This window comes from Pogoniulus pusillus, chromosome 22, assembly GCF_015220805.1.
Source record: "Pogoniulus pusillus isolate bPogPus1 chromosome 22, bPogPus1.pri, whole genome shotgun sequence".
Classification (NCBI taxonomy): Eukaryota; Metazoa; Chordata; class Aves; order Piciformes; family Lybiidae; genus Pogoniulus; species Pogoniulus pusillus.
Window position 1 is genome coordinate 4,258,937 of NC_087285.1, and position 18,331 is coordinate 4,277,267.

General features: G+C 54.8%; 1 protein-coding gene and 1 long non-coding RNA gene across 5 annotated transcripts in view; both read left to right on the top strand.

Moving 5' to 3' along the window:
• The window catches only part of SEPTIN8 (septin 8), an 81,352-nt gene extending 73,654 nt beyond the window's left edge, over positions 1–7,698 (top strand). For 3 of the 4 annotated variants that reach the window (XM_064161499.1, XM_064161500.1, XM_064161498.1), the window contains one exon: positions 3,664–7,698. In XM_064161499.1, coding sequence (XP_064017569.1) covers positions 3,664–3,829 — 166 coding nt within the window. In that variant the 3' untranslated portion in view covers positions 3,830–7,698. The remainder of the gene's footprint in view (positions 1–3,663) is intronic. The other variant, XM_064161497.1, reaches the window with a different exon arrangement.
• A 2,267-nt stretch (positions 7,699–9,965) lies between these two features.
• Positions 9,966–13,800, top strand: LOC135185501 (uncharacterized). The gene is made up of 3 exons (XR_010306512.1): positions 9,966–10,029; positions 10,446–10,657; positions 11,753–13,800. It is a non-coding gene; the product is annotated as an uncharacterized LOC135185501 (long non-coding RNA).
• Positions 13,801–18,331: the final 4,531 nt, after the last annotated feature.

Consider the following 18,331-nt stretch of genomic DNA (forward strand, 5'->3'; position numbering starts at 1 on the left):
CAGACCACCCCCTGAGAACACCTCGAGTTGAAAAGACTCTGCAGGGCTGCCCTGGGAAAGTGCCAACAGAGCTTTGGGCTGAGCTTTGCAGCTTGCAGAACTGCTTTGCTGTGCTGCTGAGCAGTTCGTAACAACTACTAGGGGGAGGGGGCAGCAGTTAAAGGCACTTTGCACTGCCTAGCCTGGAAAGAGACAATAAACGACCCTCCCCCCCCAGGGTGGCAAATGCTGGTGAGGGCCTGAGGCCACACTGGTAGCAGACAGGATCCCCCAGCTTGGAGGAACCAGGGTTGGGTCCTCAGTGGCTTAAGCAGGGAGGGGCACAGCTCTCAGACCCCTGGATTGCAGGGGAATGCTTTAAGAGAAAGGGGAGGTTTAATTCTCAGCCTCCTCACTTGGAAACCAAAGCTTTGGTTTCACCTGGGAGCTGCTCTGGCAGAGCTCCCCCTTCCCCTAGGGCAGCTCCTGCTCCCTCTCCCAGCTCAGCTCTAATAGGAGAAGACTGGAGGGAGCTGGAGGAAAGACTCCACCTGTCCCACTCCACCACAGCTGCTGCAAAGGTGAACTCTTCAGACGTTTGGTCCCTTCTGGTGCATTTTTAGCCTTCTGCCAACCTGTTCCCTGAGTTGGAGGGTCGTGAGCAAGCCCCTCCTCTTCCCAGCTCTCTGTACTTGGGTGGTGATCAAAGCTGGGGGCAGGTAGCAGAGGAAGGACATCAAAACTGGGAAGGTTTGGTCATGATCCCCTGCAAACACAGCAGCATTTCAGCTCCTTGCTCTTGGCTGTCCTGTGGCCACCAATTCTCCAGCCCCTCTCAGGAGGCTGGGAAGGAGGACAAATGAAGCTGCCTTCTGCAGCCCTCAGGTGAGGGCATCAGCCCCCTGTGCTCACCCTGCCAGCACCCCCTGCCCCCTCCTCACTGTACAGGTGTCTGAAGCCATGGCAGAATTCATCCATCTCCATGGGGGCAGCAGGAACTGGGGCTGCAGTAGGAGTGAAAGGTGCTGAAGCTGGTTGGGTGAGAATCCCTCCCTGCAGAAAGCTTGGGCTGGGCTAGCCTTGGCTGGGGTTGGCCCTGGACAGCTTGGCTGAGGGGGTAGAAGATATCAGCAGCACTGGATGGCTGCAAGCACCTTAGCTGCTGGGCCACCAGCTCGTTGCAGCAGATGAGTTCAGTGCTGTCAAGCTGCAAGGGAAGGTGCAGAGCTGGGTCAGTTCATGCTCTCTCTCCTGGCCACTGCTCCTGTAACTGCCATTAGGGGAGGACAGGGACAGGCTGCACTGGGTGCCTCAGTAGCTGTGCCAGCAGTGTGTGTGCTGGCCTGCTCAGGAGCTCCTGAACTGCCCCACAGGAGGTGGGAAGGCACTCACAGCACCACAGAACAGTAGGGGCTAGAAGGGACCTCTGGAGATCAGGTCCAACTGCCCTGCTAAACCAGCATCACCCAGGGCAAGTCACACAGGAACACATCCAGGTGAGGTTTGGAAGTCTCCAGAGAAGGAGACTCCACAACCTCTTTGAGCAGCCTGCTCCAGGGCTCTGTCACCCTCACAGCAGGGAAGTTTGTCCTCATGTTGAGGTGGAACTTCTGGCTTCCAGTTTGTGACCAGTAGCCCTCACCCTATCACAGGACACCACTGAAAAGAGCCTGGCCCCTTCTTCTTGCTCCTCACCCTTCAGATGGTTATGAGCATTAATAATGTCCCCTCTGGGGCTGCTCTTCTCCAGGCTAAACAGCCCTAGAGCTCTCAGCCTTCCCTCATTAGATGTTCCAGCCCCTTTGCCATCCTTGTAGCCTCTGCTGGGCACTTTCCAGTAGATCCCTGTTCCCCTTGAACATTTGGGAAGTGGCAACAAGCAGGAGGGACAGCAGGAGGTGAGGCTATTGCAGACAGATCCAAGACCACAACACGGGTGGCTGGTGACAGCTTGGGTTTGAGCCTCCTAGGTGTGTTCTCTTGAAGGGCATGTGCTTGGTGGCTAAAAAGTCCAGCAGAGCTTGCTAGCTCCTCAGGAGGCAAAGTGATGAGATGTTAAAAGCCATGGAACTGTGTCCAGGAGGAGGCTAGAGACACAGTGAGCAGTTTTTAGCTGCTCCCAGACACTCCCCTCATAGGATCATTTCATAGAGAATGGTTTGAACTGGAAAGGACCTTAAAGGTCCTTTAATTCCAACCCTCCTGCCACAGGCAGGGCCACCTCCTACTAGACCAGGTAGAATCCTTGCTGAGGAAGCAGAGCTCTGTCTGTGTCCAAGCAAGAGAGATTGAGGCTGGAGATGAGGAAGAAATTCTTGCCAGTGAGGATGGGGAGACACTGCAGCAGGTTGCCCAAGGAGGTTATGGATGCCCTCTCCACAGAGCTGTTCAAGGCCTTGAGCAACCTGGGCTAGAGGGAGGTGTCCCTGCCCATGGCAGGGAGTTGGAACTGGGTGACCTGGAAGGTCCCTTCCAACCCAAACCGCTACCAAAGCAATTTGGACACCTCCTTTCCCTGCCAAAGGGAGGGTCCTCTCCCCAGCCCCAGCCCTCCTCTGCAGGTTTATCCCCTCAGTTGAGCAGCAGCAAGGTCTGCACCCAGGCAGCAGATGGCCACCAGCTGAATAGAGCACTCACCCTCCTAGCCAAGTGATAAAAATGGAGCAGTGAAAGCAGCTTTAACCCAGAGAGAATCAATCTCAGTTAAAAAAAGGCTCCAGCATAGTGGCTGCCGAGTCCATCACATCACATACTGGGAAAAGTAACCTGAGTTTCTTACCCTATCCAACTGCCTTCTTGTTACATCTCTGCTAACTCCTTAGCCTGCAAGTTCCCAGAACCAGAAATATCATAACAGGCTTTTCTGCCTCTCAAGAAAAGCACTTATTAGCTTTACATGGGCAAGTAATTTGGTCTTCTGATTGTCAGCAGTGATTTCTGTGTGAATCATGGCAGAATCTGGCAGGATTCTGGCAGTGACTCCCAGCTGAATTAAATCTTCTTTATTTCTAAACATTAAAAAACCACAAAACAGAACAAAAAACAGTTTAATATTCTTTGAATTATAACTTGAATTATAACTTGAGCCCGATTTTAGGATTGAGACATAGTCCCACATAGCAGAGCATGAATAGAAATATTGGGGACTGGGGCTCTGTGGAGTGTATGGAGCAGATTCTCCATTCTGGTCATGGTGCTTGGTGTTATAATCATAGAATCACCTGGTCAGTAAAGACTTTTAAGATCAAGTCCAACCTAACATCTCCCTGTACACAAGTGCTGGACCATGCAATAGTGCAAAACAGCTGTGAAGTGTGTTTAACTAATCCTGTGAAGAGTCTCCAGCCCTGGAGAATCTCCAAGCAGGTGTAAGGCCACTGTCAGACCCACATAAATCTCTACTTGCTGCCTGAGGTGAGGCACTGCTGTGGGAATAACAGTATTCTCAGTCTGAACTGTAGCCTTTTGAGCCATGGGCAGGTGGCATCAGCTGGACATGGGTTTGCTAAAGGGCAGAAGGTGAAGGATTGAGGTGGGTTCTCAGGTACAAAAAGCTCCAGCTAGTGCTTCCTGCCTGCTTTTTCTTGACTGGCAGCCAACAGGCTGCTGCAGCGCAGTGTTGGCTGCAAGCAGAGGGCTGCTCGGCAGCCTGGCTGTTTCGATCCCTACCTGTGCTTTCTTTAGCAGATCAGTAATAACAGGAAGCCAGCCAGGAGTCTGCCTCTCCAGCTCGAAGGTGCTGATCACCAAAGCCAGCGTGGAGCCCTTAAACTGCACTAGTTGGTGGCAGGCCATACAGTGCTGCAGCTGTTTGGTCAAGAACGCGACCTGGCGAGAAGGATTCCTCTGAGGCAGCCCTCTGGGCTCAGTTGGACATCACCATGGCATGGAACTGGAGAGAAGATAAAGTATAGACATATATATATAAATATATATATATATATATATATATAAAGAAGCAGAGGTCAGTCAACTTTGTCTGTTTTTCCTATGTTCTCAACCAGAAGTGCAGACTAATCCAATCTCCTCTCGGGAGACCCTAAAGGGGTTTCCTCCCTTCTCCCTTTTTACTCTGTGCTTTGTGTTTGTGCTTGCCAAGCACTCAGCTGGTTTGGGTTGGGGTTTTTGGGGGGGATGGGTGGTTGGGTTCTTTTTTGAGCTGATGAATGTACAAGGTCTGTGTTTCCTGACAACTTCTGCAGTTTCTACGTTCCCCAGGTTGCTGTCCAGGAGAAGTCACTTCTGGCCAGCAGGGATGAGTAGAGTAAAACCAGGAGTAAGGACTGCACTCTGCATTTCCTGAGGAAACAAGCACCTAAGGCAGGCAGTTGTCACAATCAGCAGCCTAAGCTGGCCAAATATTTGCACATAACCTTAATAAAAAGGGCCCCCAGGGTGGATGGCTTTTGCCTTACCAGCACATGAAGACAACAAATGGAATCCTGTTTCTCTTGAGTGTGAACTGAGTGCCAGGTGGGGGCTGTCTAAAAGGAGGGGGAACAGTCAGCAGCAGGATGAGGAGGAAAATGGTTTCAGAAGAAAAACCAAACCCCTGAACCTGTCTGTGTGTGTGAAATGTAGCAAAGCTCTGACAGCTTTCTCTGTACAGCATCCATAGGATGGAGAGAGTTAGAAGTATTTTTACAAGTGTGTATTTCATGAGTACCAGAGGAGAGGTCTGAGTGAGGGGGAGCCTTTGGAATGCCCATTGGGGATCTCCTCTAAAGGTGAGGAGTGAATTCTGCTTTCTTTTTGAGCACAGTGAATGGTTTGAAAGAGCAGAAAGGGTTCAAGATCCATTTCCAAAGCAGTCACTGTAAGAGTCTTTAAAGTGCAGGTGGGATAGAAGAGGTTGGTTGGAATGCTGCATGGAGTCATTCAGTGTGGGAATCTTTTTCATGTCCATTTTAGTTCTCCTCTGAAGGTGGCAGTGAATTCTTCTTGGGGTTGAGCAAAATGAAAGGTTTTAAGTAGCAGAAAATGTAAAAATTCAACTTAAAAAGAAGTTTCTGCAATAGGTTGGAGGAGGTTGTTTGGGGAGGGTTCTTTGGGACTCAGCTGCATGGAGTTGTGCAGTGTGGGGATCTTTTCCATGTCCATTTTAGTTCTCCTCTGAAGGTGGCAGTGAATTCTTCTTGGGGTTGAGCAAAATGAAAGGTTTTAAGTGGCAGAAAATGTAAAAATTCAACTTAAAAAGAAGTTTCTGCAATAGGTTGGAGGAGGTTGTTTGGGGAGGGTTGTTTGGGACACAGCTGCATGGAGTTGTGCAGTGTGGGGATCTTTTCCATGTCCATTTTAGTTCTCCTCTGAAGGTGGCAGTGAATTCTTCTTGGGGTTGAGCAAAATGGAAGGTTTTAAGTGGCAGAAAATGTAAAAATTCAACTTAAAAAGAAGTTTCTGCAATAGGTTGGAGGAGGTTGTTTGGGAAGGGTTGTTTGGGACACAGCTGCATGGAGTTGTGCAGTGTGGGGATCTTTTCCATGTCCATTTTAGTTCTCCTCTGAAGATGGCAGTGAATTCTTCTTGGGGTTGAGCAAAATGAAAGGTTTTAAGTGGCAGAAAATGTAAAAATTCAACTTAAAAAGAAGTTTCTGCAATAGGTTGGAGGAGGTTGTTTGGGAAGGGTTGTTTGGAACTCAGCTGCATGGAGTTGTGAGTTAAGGGAACCTTTTGCATGTCCACTTCAGTTCTTCTTTTAAGATGGGAGTAAATTTTGGTTCTGAGCAAAACAAAAGGATTTTAATAGCAGAAAAAGTTTAGGTTAAATTAATCACTGAAGCATTCTTTAAAATGCAGATGGGTTACAAGAGGTTGTTTGGGAAGGGTTGTTTGGAACTCAGCTGCATGGAGTTGTGCAGTGTGGGGATCTTTTTCATGTCCACTTCAGTTCTCCTCTAAAGATGGGAGTAAATTTTGGTTCTGAGCAGAACAAAAGGATTTGAATGGTAGAAAAGCTTTAAATTAACTTAATCATAGAATCAGTCAGGGTTGGAAGGGACCACAAGGGTCAAAATGTAGATGGGTTGCAAGAGGTTGTTTGGAACTTAAATTCTTAAGGTTGTGCATTGTTTATCTTTGTAACATCCACTTTAGCATTCCTCTGAAGATGGGAGGAAATTTTACTTTTGAGCAAAACAAAAGGACTTGAGTAGTGGGGGAAAATAAATGAATCAATCTCTGTAATTAAATGAATCAATTCTGCAGAATGCAGATAGGTTGGAAGAGGTTCTTTGGGAAGGGTTGTTTGGAACCCAACTGCACAGAGTTGTGAGTTAAGGGAATCTTTGGCATGTCCACTTCAGTTCTCCTCTAAAGATGGGAGTAAATTTTGGTTCTGAGCAGAATAAAAGGTTTTGAATAGTAGAAAAGGTTTAAGTTAAATTAATCACTGAAGCATTCTTTAAAATGCAGGTGGGTTACAAGAGGTTGTTTGGAACTCAGCTGCTTAGAATTGTCAGTTAAGGGAACCTTTGGCATGTCCACTTCAGTTCTTCTCTAAAGATGGGAGTAAATTTTGGTTCTGAGCAGAACAAAAGGATTTGAATGGTAGAAAAAGCTTTAAATTAAATTAATCACTGAAAGGTTCTTTAAAATGCAGGTGGGTTACAAGAGGTTGTTTGGGAAGGGTTGTTTGGAACTCAGCTGCATGGAGTTGTGAGTTAAGGGAACCTTTTGCATGTCCACTTCAGTTCTCCTCTAAAGATGGGAGTAAATTTTGGTTCTGAGCAGAACAAAAGGATTTGAATGGTAGAAAAGGTTTAAGTTAAATTAATCACTGAAGCATTCTTTAAAATGCAGGTGGGTTACAAGAGGTTGTTTGGGAAGGGTTGTTTGGAACTCAGCCACATAGAATTGTGTGTTAAGGGAACCTTTTGCATGTCCACTTCAGTTCTTCTTTAAAGATGGGAGTAAATTTTGGTTCTGAGCAGAACAAAAGGATTTGAATGGCAGAAAAGGTTTAAGTTAAATTAATCACTGAAGCATTCTTTAAAATGCAGGTGGGTTACAAGAGGTTGTTTGGGAAGGGTTGTTTGGAACTCAGCTGCATGGAGTTGTGAGTTAAGGGAACCTTTTGCATGTCCACTTCAGTTCTTCTTTAAAGATGGGAGTAGATTTTTGTTCTGAGCAGGACAAAAAGATTTGAATGGTAGAAAAGGTTTAAGTTAAATTAATCACTGAAAGGTTCTTTAAAATGCAGGTGGGTTACAAGAGGTTGTTTGGGAAGGGTTGTTTGGAACTCAGCTGCATGGAGTTGTGAGTTAAGGGAACCTTTTTAATATCCACTTCTCCTGCAAAGATGGGAGTCATTTTTTCTTTCCTGAATAAAAGGATTTAAGGAATAGAATCTTTTGTTAATTCCCTGACAAAGAAGTCACTGTAACATTCTGTGAAATGCAGATGGCTTAGAAGAGGTTGTTTGGGAAGGATGTGTGTGTGTGTGTGTGTGTGCATCTCTGTTTTCTAGCCTGATTGGCTAAGGAGCTGTTTTCTTTTAAAGAGACATAAATCCACCACAAGTAGTGCTTACAATGCTGAAGAGATCCATTGGTGTTGCTGTGTACAGATCCCAGTGAAGCTTATCTAGCTTAATTCTTTCCATTCTCAAGATTTCAGCTGGAGAGCATTTACAACCACTCTGCACTGCAGCATCTCCACCGATGGCATTACCTGTAAAAAAAACCATCTATGACAGAAACTAATAAAGCAGCCAACATCCTACCCACTGCTCTCTGTGTTTCTCTGTGCTCTGAAGGCATCTGATGTGCTTATTCACATCCCAGGTGCTAAGCAGGATGCAGGAGACCTGTTTCCAAGGCAACTCCCATCCCAAGTGAGGTCTAGTCCGTGCTCTCCTCAGGGCAGCTGGCTGCCAACCCAGCCCTAAGGCAAGAATGATGCTGGGTCACCAGCAGCCTCCTGAATGCTGCATGTTCCCTGCTAGCAGTCTTAGCAGCTCTGCTCCTCTGCCAAGGAGCAGGATTCCTGTGGGCCTGTTTTACAGGCCCTTCCATGGCTGCCTTGTTTCCTGAGCTCCTTGACTCAGCTTCTCTTGAGCTGAGAGGAACGGAAGAATAACCTCGGCAGGATGCATCCCGAGAGAGGCTGCAAAGAGCCTTTCACTGCAGCAGAGGCTGCTCAGAGAGACAGGTCTGTCTGCCTGCAGCTGGCCTGCCTGCTCCTCTGCAGAGCAGGCTGAAGGTGAGAGGAAAGCTGCCACCTGAAATGCTCTTGCTTCACGTTTGGAGGTGTCTGAAGCAGACTGTCAGTGCACTTCTGCTACAAGAGGTTATGCTGTGTGAGCTGCCATGGGCAGTTGCTGGTTTGACCTGCTCACCCTGAGCTGCAGACCTGAGTCATTTCCTCACCAGGTTCAGAAACCAGTTTGGACTCCCAGCAAGCTCTTCTGAAGAACTTTGCTCTGTCTCAGCTGCCTTACCCTTCCAGGAGCTATCACAACAGAAGTGCAGCACACAGATACTGTGCATCTTGAGCAGAACCCAGGCTGAGCTTTACTGCAGTCCTGGAGAGGGGCTGAAGGGCAGCAGCAGGGAAAGCTATTCATTACACAAGCAAACCAACACAAGTTCTCCATCCATAAAAGTCACCAGCTCCTTCTCTGCCTGGATGCCTTCCTGTGTGCACTGCCCTGCGCGATCCTGCTTTTGGCAGGGGTTTTGGACTCCATGATCTCTGGGGGTCCCTTCCCACCTCTACCACTCTGTGTGACTGTGACGTTGGAGGCTGTGTTTGTGCCACACAGGTACCATGAAGCTCTGGTTCAGCAACACTTGGAAACGTGTTTGCACCTTGCTGATGCTGTGGCTCCACAACACACTTCAGAGCGCTTGGCAAAGCAGGGGCAGTGGGGAAGGGTGGATGCCCCCTGTGCCACTGGGGCAGCGTGGTGGTGGGGCAGGCTGTGCTGGCAGCCCTCCAGGGGCCTCCTCATCTCTACAGAATTAGCTAGCTTTCCAGAATTAGCTAGCTAGGGATCTGTTCTGGATGGCAGACGGTCACTGAAGCCCCAAAATTCCCCCCTCTGCATCTGTTTCTCCTCTTATGTCCTCCCAGGTGTAGGAATATTCTGCTAAGCTGCTGCTCTCTGGGTGGTTTGTGCTCCAGAGCTTCTCATTACAATCAATTGCTTTCTCTTACAAATAGAGCTAAGATGATGACTCCTTTTACAGCCCACGCTTGCCTTTACAAGATGTAAGGTCATGGCAGAAGCATTTGAGCATTGAAAGCAGTAGGAGCATTCTACACTGCTGCTGCTTGAGAGAGGCTTAAGCTGCCCTGGCTGGGGCCTGCTGTGTCCTTCTCTGCTCACTGAGGACTCCAGGCCAAGCTCCTCGGCTTCTTCCCAGACCTGAACTGGACCTTCACCAGCTGGGTGGCTGGATAAGTAAAGTGCTATTTGCCAGGGAAAGGTGCAAGCTTTGTGCCTGTCTACTTTCTGCCCTCCATGGCCTTTCCTGCCCTTGTCTGGGCAGCAGCCATCCCTGTGCCTGAGCAGCTGCCAGCACATGGCAAAGGCAGCAACGGCTTCGAGTGCAAACACAGTGCTCGGTGGGGTTGGCAGTAGGTTGAAAACGTAAGCCATTAATTCAGGCAGAGCAAGAGGTGATGTACAGCCCATGGTACAGACGGTGCCTGGCAGCCTGCACGGAGCCTCACCAGGGGCTGTTTAGTGAGGATACGTTGGGAGAGGTGGCCGAGGACTGCCCTGCGAGCAGTTTGCCTCCCAGCAGGTACAGCTGCTACAAAACAAAACACTTTCCTGGACAGATTCCCTGAGGCTGCAGGGCACTAAGCAGCTGCAGCCATGGGAAAGGCTGAGCAGGAAGCAACCTGCTCAGAGGCGGGGCGGCGGTGGGCGGGGCGGCGGTGAGCGGGGCCGAGGTGGGCGGGGCCGAGCCTGGGCGGGGCCGAGGTGGGCGGGGCCGAGCCCGCATCAGAACCGCCCCGAGCGCGCGTCAGAGCCGCCCCGGGCAACGGCCACAACAGTACCGGGGGAGCCTCAGCCGGCGGCAGGGAAGAGACCTGCTGGAGGTAAAGAGGGAGCAAAGTGTCTGCAGGGGCAGGGAAGGGAAACCCTTGTGCTGCACAGGTAGCTTTTGGGCGACTGTCTACAAAGGTGGCCTTGAGGCCACGAATTCAGAGGGCGCAAAGTGTGCTAGGGCAGGACAGGGAACCCCTGTGCATGGCAAAGGCAGCAACGGTTTCTAGTGCACACACAGTGCTCGGTGGGGTTGGAAGCAGGTTGAAAACGTAAGCCCTTAATTCAGGCAGAGCAAGAGGTGATGTACAGCACATAGTACAGATGGTGCCTGGCAGCCTGCACGGAGCCTCACCAAGGGCTGTTTAGTGAGGATGCGTTGGGAGAGGTGGCCGAGGGCTGCCCTGCAAGCAGTTTGCCTCCCAGCAGGTACAGCTGCTACAAAACAAAACACTTGTTTCCTTGACAGTTTCCTTGAGGCTGCAGGGCCCTTAGAAGCTGGAAACGCCGAGCAAGAAGCAACCGGCGCCGGCCCGGGCAGAGCGGCAGAGGCGGGGCCGCGGTGGGCGGGGCCGAGCCTGGGCGGGAGCCGCTCCGAGCGCGCGTCGGCACCGCCCCTGGCAACGGCCACAACAGTACCGGGGGAGCCTCAGCCGGCGGCAGGGAAGCGACCTGCTGGAGGTAAAGAGGGAGCAAAGTGTCTGCAGGGGCAGGAAAGGGAAACCCTTGTGCTGCACAGGTAGCTTTTGGGCTACAGTCTAGAAAGGTGGCCTTGTGGCCACGAATTCAGAGGGCGCAAAGTGTGCTAGGGCAGGATTGGGAACCCTTGTGCATGGCAAAGGCAGGCAACGGCTTCTAGTGCACACACAGTGCTCGGTGGGGTTGGAAGCGGGTTGAAAACGTAAGCCCTTAATTCAGGCAGAGCAAGAGGTGATGTACAGCACATTGTACAGATGGTGCCTGGCAGCCTGCACGGAGCCTCACCAGGGGCTGTTTAGTGAGGATGCGTTGGGAGAGCTGGCCGAGGACTGCCCTGCAAGCAGTTTGCCTCCCAGCAGATACAGCTGCTACAAAACAAAACACTTTCCTGGACAGATACCCTGAGGCTGCAGGGCACTAAGCAGCTGCAGCCATGGGAAAGGCTAAGCAGGAAGCAACCTGCTCAGAGGCGGGGCGGCGGTGGGCGGGACCGCCGTGAGCGGGGCCGAGGTGGGCGGGGCCGAGCCTGGGCGGGGCCGCGGTGGGCGGGGCCGAGCCCGCATCAGAACCGCCCCGAGCGCGCGTCAGAGCCGCACCAGGCAACGGCCACAACAGTACCGGGGGAGCCTCAGCCGGCGGCAGGGAAGAGACCTGCTGGAGGTAAAGAGGGAGCAAAGTGTCTGCAGGGGCAGGAAAGGGAAACCCTTGTGCTGCACAGGTAGCTTTTGGGCCTCTGTCTACAAAGGTGGCCTTGAGGCCACGAATTCAGAGGGCGCAAAGTGTGCTAGGGCAGGACAGGGAACCCCTGTGCATGGCAAAGGCAGGCAACGGTTTCTAGTGCAAACGCAGTGCTCGGTGGGGTTGGAAGCGGGTTGAAAACGTAAGCCATTAATTCAGGCAGAGCAAGAGGTGATGTACAGCACATAGTACAGATGGTGCCTGGCAGCCTGCACGGAGCCTCACCAGGGGCTGTTTAGTGAGGATGCGTTGGGAGAGCTGGCCGAGGACTGCCCTGCAAGCAGTTTGCCTCCCAGCAGGTACAGCTGCTACAAAACAAAACACTTCTTTCCTTGACAGTTTCCCTGAGGCTGCAGGGCCCTTAGAAGCTGGAAACGCCGAGCAAGAAGCAACCGGCGCCGGCCCGGGCAGAGCGGCAGAGGCGGGGCCGCGGTGGGCGGGGCCGAGCCTGGGCGGGAGCCGCCCCGAGCGCGCGTCGGCACCGCCCCTGGCAACGGCCACAACAGTACCGGGGGAGCCTCAGCCGGCGGCAGGGGAAAGACCTGCTGGAGGTAAAGAGGGAGCAAAGTGTCTGCAGGGGCAGGAAAGGGAAACCCTTGTGCTGCACAGGTAGCTTTTGGGCGACTGTCTACAAAGGTGGCCTTGAGGCCACGAATTCAGAGGGCGCAAAGTGTGCTAGGGCAGGACAGGGAACCCCTGTGGATGACAAAGCCAGTAACGGCTTCTAGAGCAAACACAGTGCTCGGCGGGGTTGGAAGCGGGTTGAAAACGTAAGCCATTAATTCAGGCAGAGCAAGAGGTGATGTACAGCACATAGTACAGATGGTGCCTGGCAGCCTGCACGGAGCCTCACCAGGGGCTGTTTAGTGAGGATACGTTGGGAGAGCTGGCCGAGGACTGCCCTGCGAGCAGTTTGCCTCCCAGCAGATACAGCTGCTACAAAACAAAACACTTTCCTGGACAGATACCCTGAGGCTGCAGGGCACTAGGCAGCATCAGCCATGGGAAAGGGTAAGAAGCAACCGGCGCCGGCCCGGGCAGACCGGCAGAGGCGGGGCCGCGGTGGGCGGGGCCGAGCCTGGGCGGGAGCCGCCCCGAGCGCGCGTCGGAGCCGCCCCTGGCAACGGCCACAACAGTACCGGGGGAGCCTCAGCCGGCGGCAGGGAAGAGACCTGCTGGAGGTAAAGAGGGAGCAAAGTGCCTGCAGGGGCAGGGAAGGGAAACCCTTGTGCTGCACAGGTAGCTTTTGGGCCACTGTCTACAAAGGTGGCCTTGTGGCCACCCATTGTGGGAACAAAATAGATACTCTGCTGGCAGGACAGGGAACCCCTGTGCATGGCAAAGGCAGCAACGGCTTCTAGTGCAAACGCAGTGCTCGGCGGGGTTGGAAGCGGGTTGAAAACGTAAGCCATTAATTCAGGCAGAGCAAGAGGTGATGTACAGCACATTGTACAGATGGTGCCTGGCAGCCTGCACGGAGCCTCACCAGGGGCTGTTTAGTGAGGATACGTTGGGAGAGGTGGCCGAGGACTGCCCTGCAAGCAGTTTGCCTCCCAGCAGATACAGCTGCTACAAAACAAAACACTTTCCGTGACAGATTCCCTGAGGCTGCAGAGACCTAAGCAGCTGCAGCCATGGGAAAGGCTGAGCAGGAAGCAACCGGCGCCGGCCCGGGCAGAGCGGCAGAGGCGGGGCCGTGCCCCAGCGGTGCCGCGGTGGGAGGGACCGCGGAGGGCGGGACCCAGCCGGAACCGCCCCGAGCCCGCCTCAGAGCCGCACCTGGAAACGGCCCCGGCAGAGCGGCAGAGGCGGGGCCGAGCCTGGGGGGGGGCGAGCCTGGGCGGGGCTGAGGCTGGGCGGGAGCCGCCCCGAGCCCGAAACCGAGCCGCAGCTGCAACGGACACAACAGCGCCGCGGGACCGTGAGCCGGCGTCACGGGAGCGACCTGCTGCAGGTAAAGAGGGAGCAAAGTGTCCGCAGGGGCAGGACAGGGCACCCTTGTGCTCCACAGGTGGCCTTTGGGCCACTGTCTGCAAAGGTGGCCTTGTGGCCACTCATCCAGAGGGAGCAAAGTGTCTGCAGAGGCAGGACAGGGCACCCTTGTGCTCCACAGGTGGCCTTTGGGCCACTGTCTCCAAAGGTGGCCTTGTGGCCACTCATCCAGAGGGAGCAAAGTGTCTGCTGGGTCAGGACAGGGCACCCTTGTGCTCCACAGGTGGCCTTTGGGCCACTGTCTCCAAAGGTGGCCTTGTGGCCACTCATCCAGAGGGAGCAATCTCTGCTGGGGCAGGACAGGGCACCCTTGTGCTCCACAGGTGGCCTTTGGGCCACTGTCTGCAAAGGTGGCCTTGTGGCCACTCATCCAGAGGGAGCAAAGTGTCTGCAGAGGCAGGACAGGGCACCCTTGTGCTCCACAGGTGGCCTTTGGGCCACTGTCTCCAAAGGTGGCCTTGTGGCCACTCATCCAGAGGGAGCAAAGTGTCTGCAGAGGCAGGACAGGGCACCCTTGTGCTCCACAGGTGGCCTTTGGGCCACTGTCTCCAAAGGTGGCCTTGTGGCCACTCATCCAGAGGGAGCAAAGTGTCTGCTGGGGCAGGACAGGGCACCCTTGTGCTCCACAGGTGGCCTTTGGGCCACTGTCTCCAAAGGTGGCCTTGTGGCCACTCATCCAGAGGGAGCAAAGTGTCTGCTGGGTCAGGACAGGGCACCCTTGTGCTCCACAGGTGGCCTTTGGGCCACTGTCTCCAAAGGTGGCCTTGTGGCCACTCATCCAGAGGGAGCAATCTCTGCTGGGGCAGGACAGGGCACCCTTGTGCTCCACAGGTGGCCTTTGGGCCACTGTCTCCAAAGGTGGCCTTGTGGCCACTCATCCAGAGGGAGCAATCTCTGCACAGGCAAGACAGGGCACCCTTGTGCTCCACAGGTGGCCTTTGGGCCACTGTCTGCAAAGGTGGCCTTGTGGCCACTCATCCAGAGGGAGCAATCTCTGCACAGGCAAGACAGGGCACCCTTGTGCTCCACAGGTGGCCTTTGGGCCACTGTCTGCAAAGGTGGCCTTGTGGCCACTCATCCAGAGGGAGCAAAGTGTCTGCAGAGGCAGGACAGGGCACCCTTGTGCTCCACAGGTGGCCTTTGGGCCACTGTCTCCAAAGGTGGCCTTGTGGCCACTCATCCAGAGGGAGCAAAGTGTCTGCTGGGGCAGGACAGGGCACCCTTGTGCTCCACAGGTGGCCTTTGGGCCACTGTCTCCAAAGGTGGCCTTGTGGCCACTCATCCAGAGGGAGCAATCTCTGCTGGGGCAGGACAGGGCACCCTTGTGCTCCACAGGTGGCCTTTGGGCCACTGTCTGCAAAGGTGGCCTTGTGGCCACTCATCCAGAGGGAGCAATCTCTGCACAGGCAAGACAGGGCACCCTTGTGCTCCACAGGTGGCCTTTGGGCCACTGTCTGCAAAGGTGGCCTTGTGGCCACTCATCCAGAGGGAGCAATCTCTGCTGGGGCAGGACAGGGCACCCTTGTGCTCCACAGGTGGCCTTTGGGCCACTGTCTGCAAAGGTGGCCTTGTGGCCACTCATCCAGAGGGAGCAAAGTGTCTGCAGGGGCAGGACAGGGCACCCTTGTGCTCCACAGGTGGCCTTTGGGCCACTGTCCCCAAAGGTGGCCTTGTGGCCACTCATCCAGAGGGAGCAAAGTGTCTGCAGGGGCAGGACAGGGCACCCTTGTGCTCCACAGGTGGCCTTTGGGCCACTGTCTCCAAAGGTGGCCCTGAGGCCACTCATCCAGAGGGAGCAATCTCTGCTGGGGCAGGACAGGGCACCCTTGTGCTCCACAGGTGGCCTTTGGGCCACTGTCTCCAAAGGTGGCCTTGTGGCCACTCATCCAGAGGGAGCAATCTCTGCTGGGGCAGGACAGGGCACCCTTGTGCTCCACAGGTGGCCTTTGGGCCACTGTCTCCAAAGGTGGCCCTGAGGCCACTCATCCAGAGGGAGCAATCTCTGCTGGGGCAGGACAGGGCACCCTTGTGCTCCACAGGTGGCCTTTGGGCCACTGTCTCCAAAGGTGGCCTTGTGGCCACTCATCCATAGGGAGCAATCTCTGCACAGGCAGGACAGGGCACCCTTGTGCTCCACAGGTGGCCTTGGGGCCACTGTCTGCAAAGGTGGCCTTGTGGCCACTCATCCAGAGGGAGCAAAGTGTCTGCAGGGGCAGGACAGGGCACCCTTGTGCTCCACAGGTGGCCTTTGGGCCACTGTCTCCAAAGGTGGCCTTGTGGCCACTCATCCAGAGGGAGCAAAGTGTCTGCAGAGGCAGGACAGGGCACTCTTGTGCTCCACAGGTGGCCTTTGGGCCACTGTCTGCAAAGGTGGCCTTGTGGCCACTCATCCAGAGGGAGCAAAGTGTCTGCAGAGGCAGGACAGGGCACTCTTGTGCTCCACAAGTGGCCTTTGGGCCACTGTCTCCAAAGGTGGCCTTGTGGCCACTCATCCAGAGGGAGCAAAGTGTCTGCAGAGGCAGGACAGGGCACTCTTGTGCTCCACAGGTGGCCTTTGGGCCACTGTCTGCAAAGGTGGCCTTGTGGCCACTCATCCAGAAGGAGCAAAGTGTCTGCAGGGGCAGGACAGGGCACCCTTGTGCTCCACAGGTGGCCTTTGGGCCACTGTCTGCAAAGGTGGCCTTGTGGCCACTCATCCAGAGGGAGCAATCTCTGCTGGGTCAGGACAGGGCACCCTTGTGCTCCACAGGTGGCCTTTGGGCCACTGTCTGCAAAGGTGGCCCTGAGGCCACTCATCCAGAAGGAGCAAAGTGTCTGCACAGGCAGGACAGGGCACCCTTGTGCTCCACAAGTGGCCTTTGGGCCACTGTCTGCAAAGGTGGCCTTGTGGCCACTCATCCAGAGGGAGCAAAGTGTCTGCAGAGGCAGGACAGGGCACTCTTGTGCTCCACAGGTAGCCTTTGGGCCACTGTCTGCAAAGGTGGCCTTGTGGCCACTCATCCAGAGGGAGCAATCTCTGCTGGGGCAGGACAGGGCACCCTTGTGCTCCACAGGTGGCCTTTGGGCCACTGTCTCCAAAGGTGGCCTTGTGGCCACTCATCCAGAGGGAGCAATCTCTGCACAGGCAGGACAGGGCACCCTTGTGCTCCACAGGTGGCCTTTGGGCCACTGTCTCCAAAGGTGGCCTTGTGGCCACTCATCCAGAGGGAGCAAAGTGTGTGCAGGGGCAGGACAGGGCACCCTTGTGCTCCACAGGTGGCCTTTGGGCCACTGTCTGCAAAGGTGGCCTTGTGGCCACTCATCCAGAGGGAGCAAAGTGTCTGCAGGGGCAGGACAGGGCACCCTTGTGCTCAACAGGTGGCCTTTGGGCCACTGTCTGCATAGGTGGCCCTGAGGCCACTCATCCAGAGGGAGCAATCTCTGCACAGGCAGGACAGGGCACCCTTGTGCTCCACAGGTGGCCTTTGGGCCACTGTCTGCAAAGGTGGCCTTGTGGCCACTCATCCAGAGGGAGCAATCTCTGCACAGGCAGGACAGGGCACCCTTGTGCTCCACAGGTGGCCTTTGGGCCACTGTCTCCAAAGATGGCCTTGTGGCCACTCATCCAGAGGGAGCAATCTCTGCACAGGCAGGACAGGGCAGCCTTGTGCTCCACAGGTGGCCTTTGGGCCACTGTCTCCAAAGATGGCCTTGTGGCCACTCATCCAGAGGGAGCAATCTCTGCACAGGCAGGACAGGGCACCCTTGTGCTCCACAGGTGGCCTTTGGGCCACTGTCTCCAAAGATGTCCTTGTGGCCACTCATCCAGAGGGAGCAATCTCTGCACAGGCAGGACAGGGCACCCTTGTGCTCCACAGGTGGCCTTTGGGCCACTGTCTCCAAAGGTGGCCCTGAGGCCACTCATCCAGAGGGAGCAAAGTGTCTGCAGGGGCAGGACAGGGCACCCTTGTGCTCCACAGGTGGCCTTTGGGCCACTGTCTGCAAAGGTGGCCTTGTGGCCACTCATCCAGAGGGAGCAAAGTGTCTGCAGAGGCAGGACAGGGCACCCTTGTGCTCCACAGGTGGCCTTTGGGCCACTGTCTCCAAAGGTGGCCTTGTGGCCACTCATCCAGAGGGAGCAAAGTGTCTGCACAAGCAGGACAGGGCACCCTTGTGCTCCACAGGTGGCCTTTGGGCCACTGTCTCCAAAGGTGGCCTTGTGGCCACTCATCCAGAGGGAGCAATCTCTGCTGGGGCAGGACAGGGCACCCTTGTGCTCCACAGGTGGCCTTTGGGCCACTGTCTCCAAAGGTGGCCTTGTGGCCACTCAGCCATAGGGAGCAATCTCTGCACAGGCAAGACAGGGCACCCTTGTGCTCCACAGGTGGCCTTTGGACCACTGTCTGCAAAGGTGGCCTTGTGGCCACTCATCCAGAGGGAGCAAAGTGTCTGCTGGGGCAGGACAGGGCACCCTTGTGCTCCACAGGTGGCCTTTGGGCCACTGTCTCCAAAGGTGGCCCTGAGGCCACTCATCCAGAGGGAGCAATCTCTGCTGGGGCAGGACAGGGCACCCTTGTGCTCCACAGGTGGCCTTTGGGCCACTGTCTCCAAAGGTGGCCTTGTGGCCACTCATCCAGAGGGAGCAATCTCTGCTGGGGCAGGACAGGGCACCCTTGTGCTCCACAGGTGGCCTTTGGGCCACTGTCTCCAAAGGTGGCCCTGAGGCCACTCATCCAGAGGGAGCAATCTCTGCTGGGGCAGGACAGGGCACCCTTGTGCTCCACAGGTGGCCTTTGGGCCACTGTCTCCAAAGGTGGCCCTGAGGCCACTCATCCATAGGGAGCAATCTCTGCACAGGCAGGACAGGGCACCCTTGTGCTCCACAGGTGGCCTTGGGGCCACTGTCTGCAAAGGTGGCCTTGTGGCCACTCATCCAGAGGGAGCAAA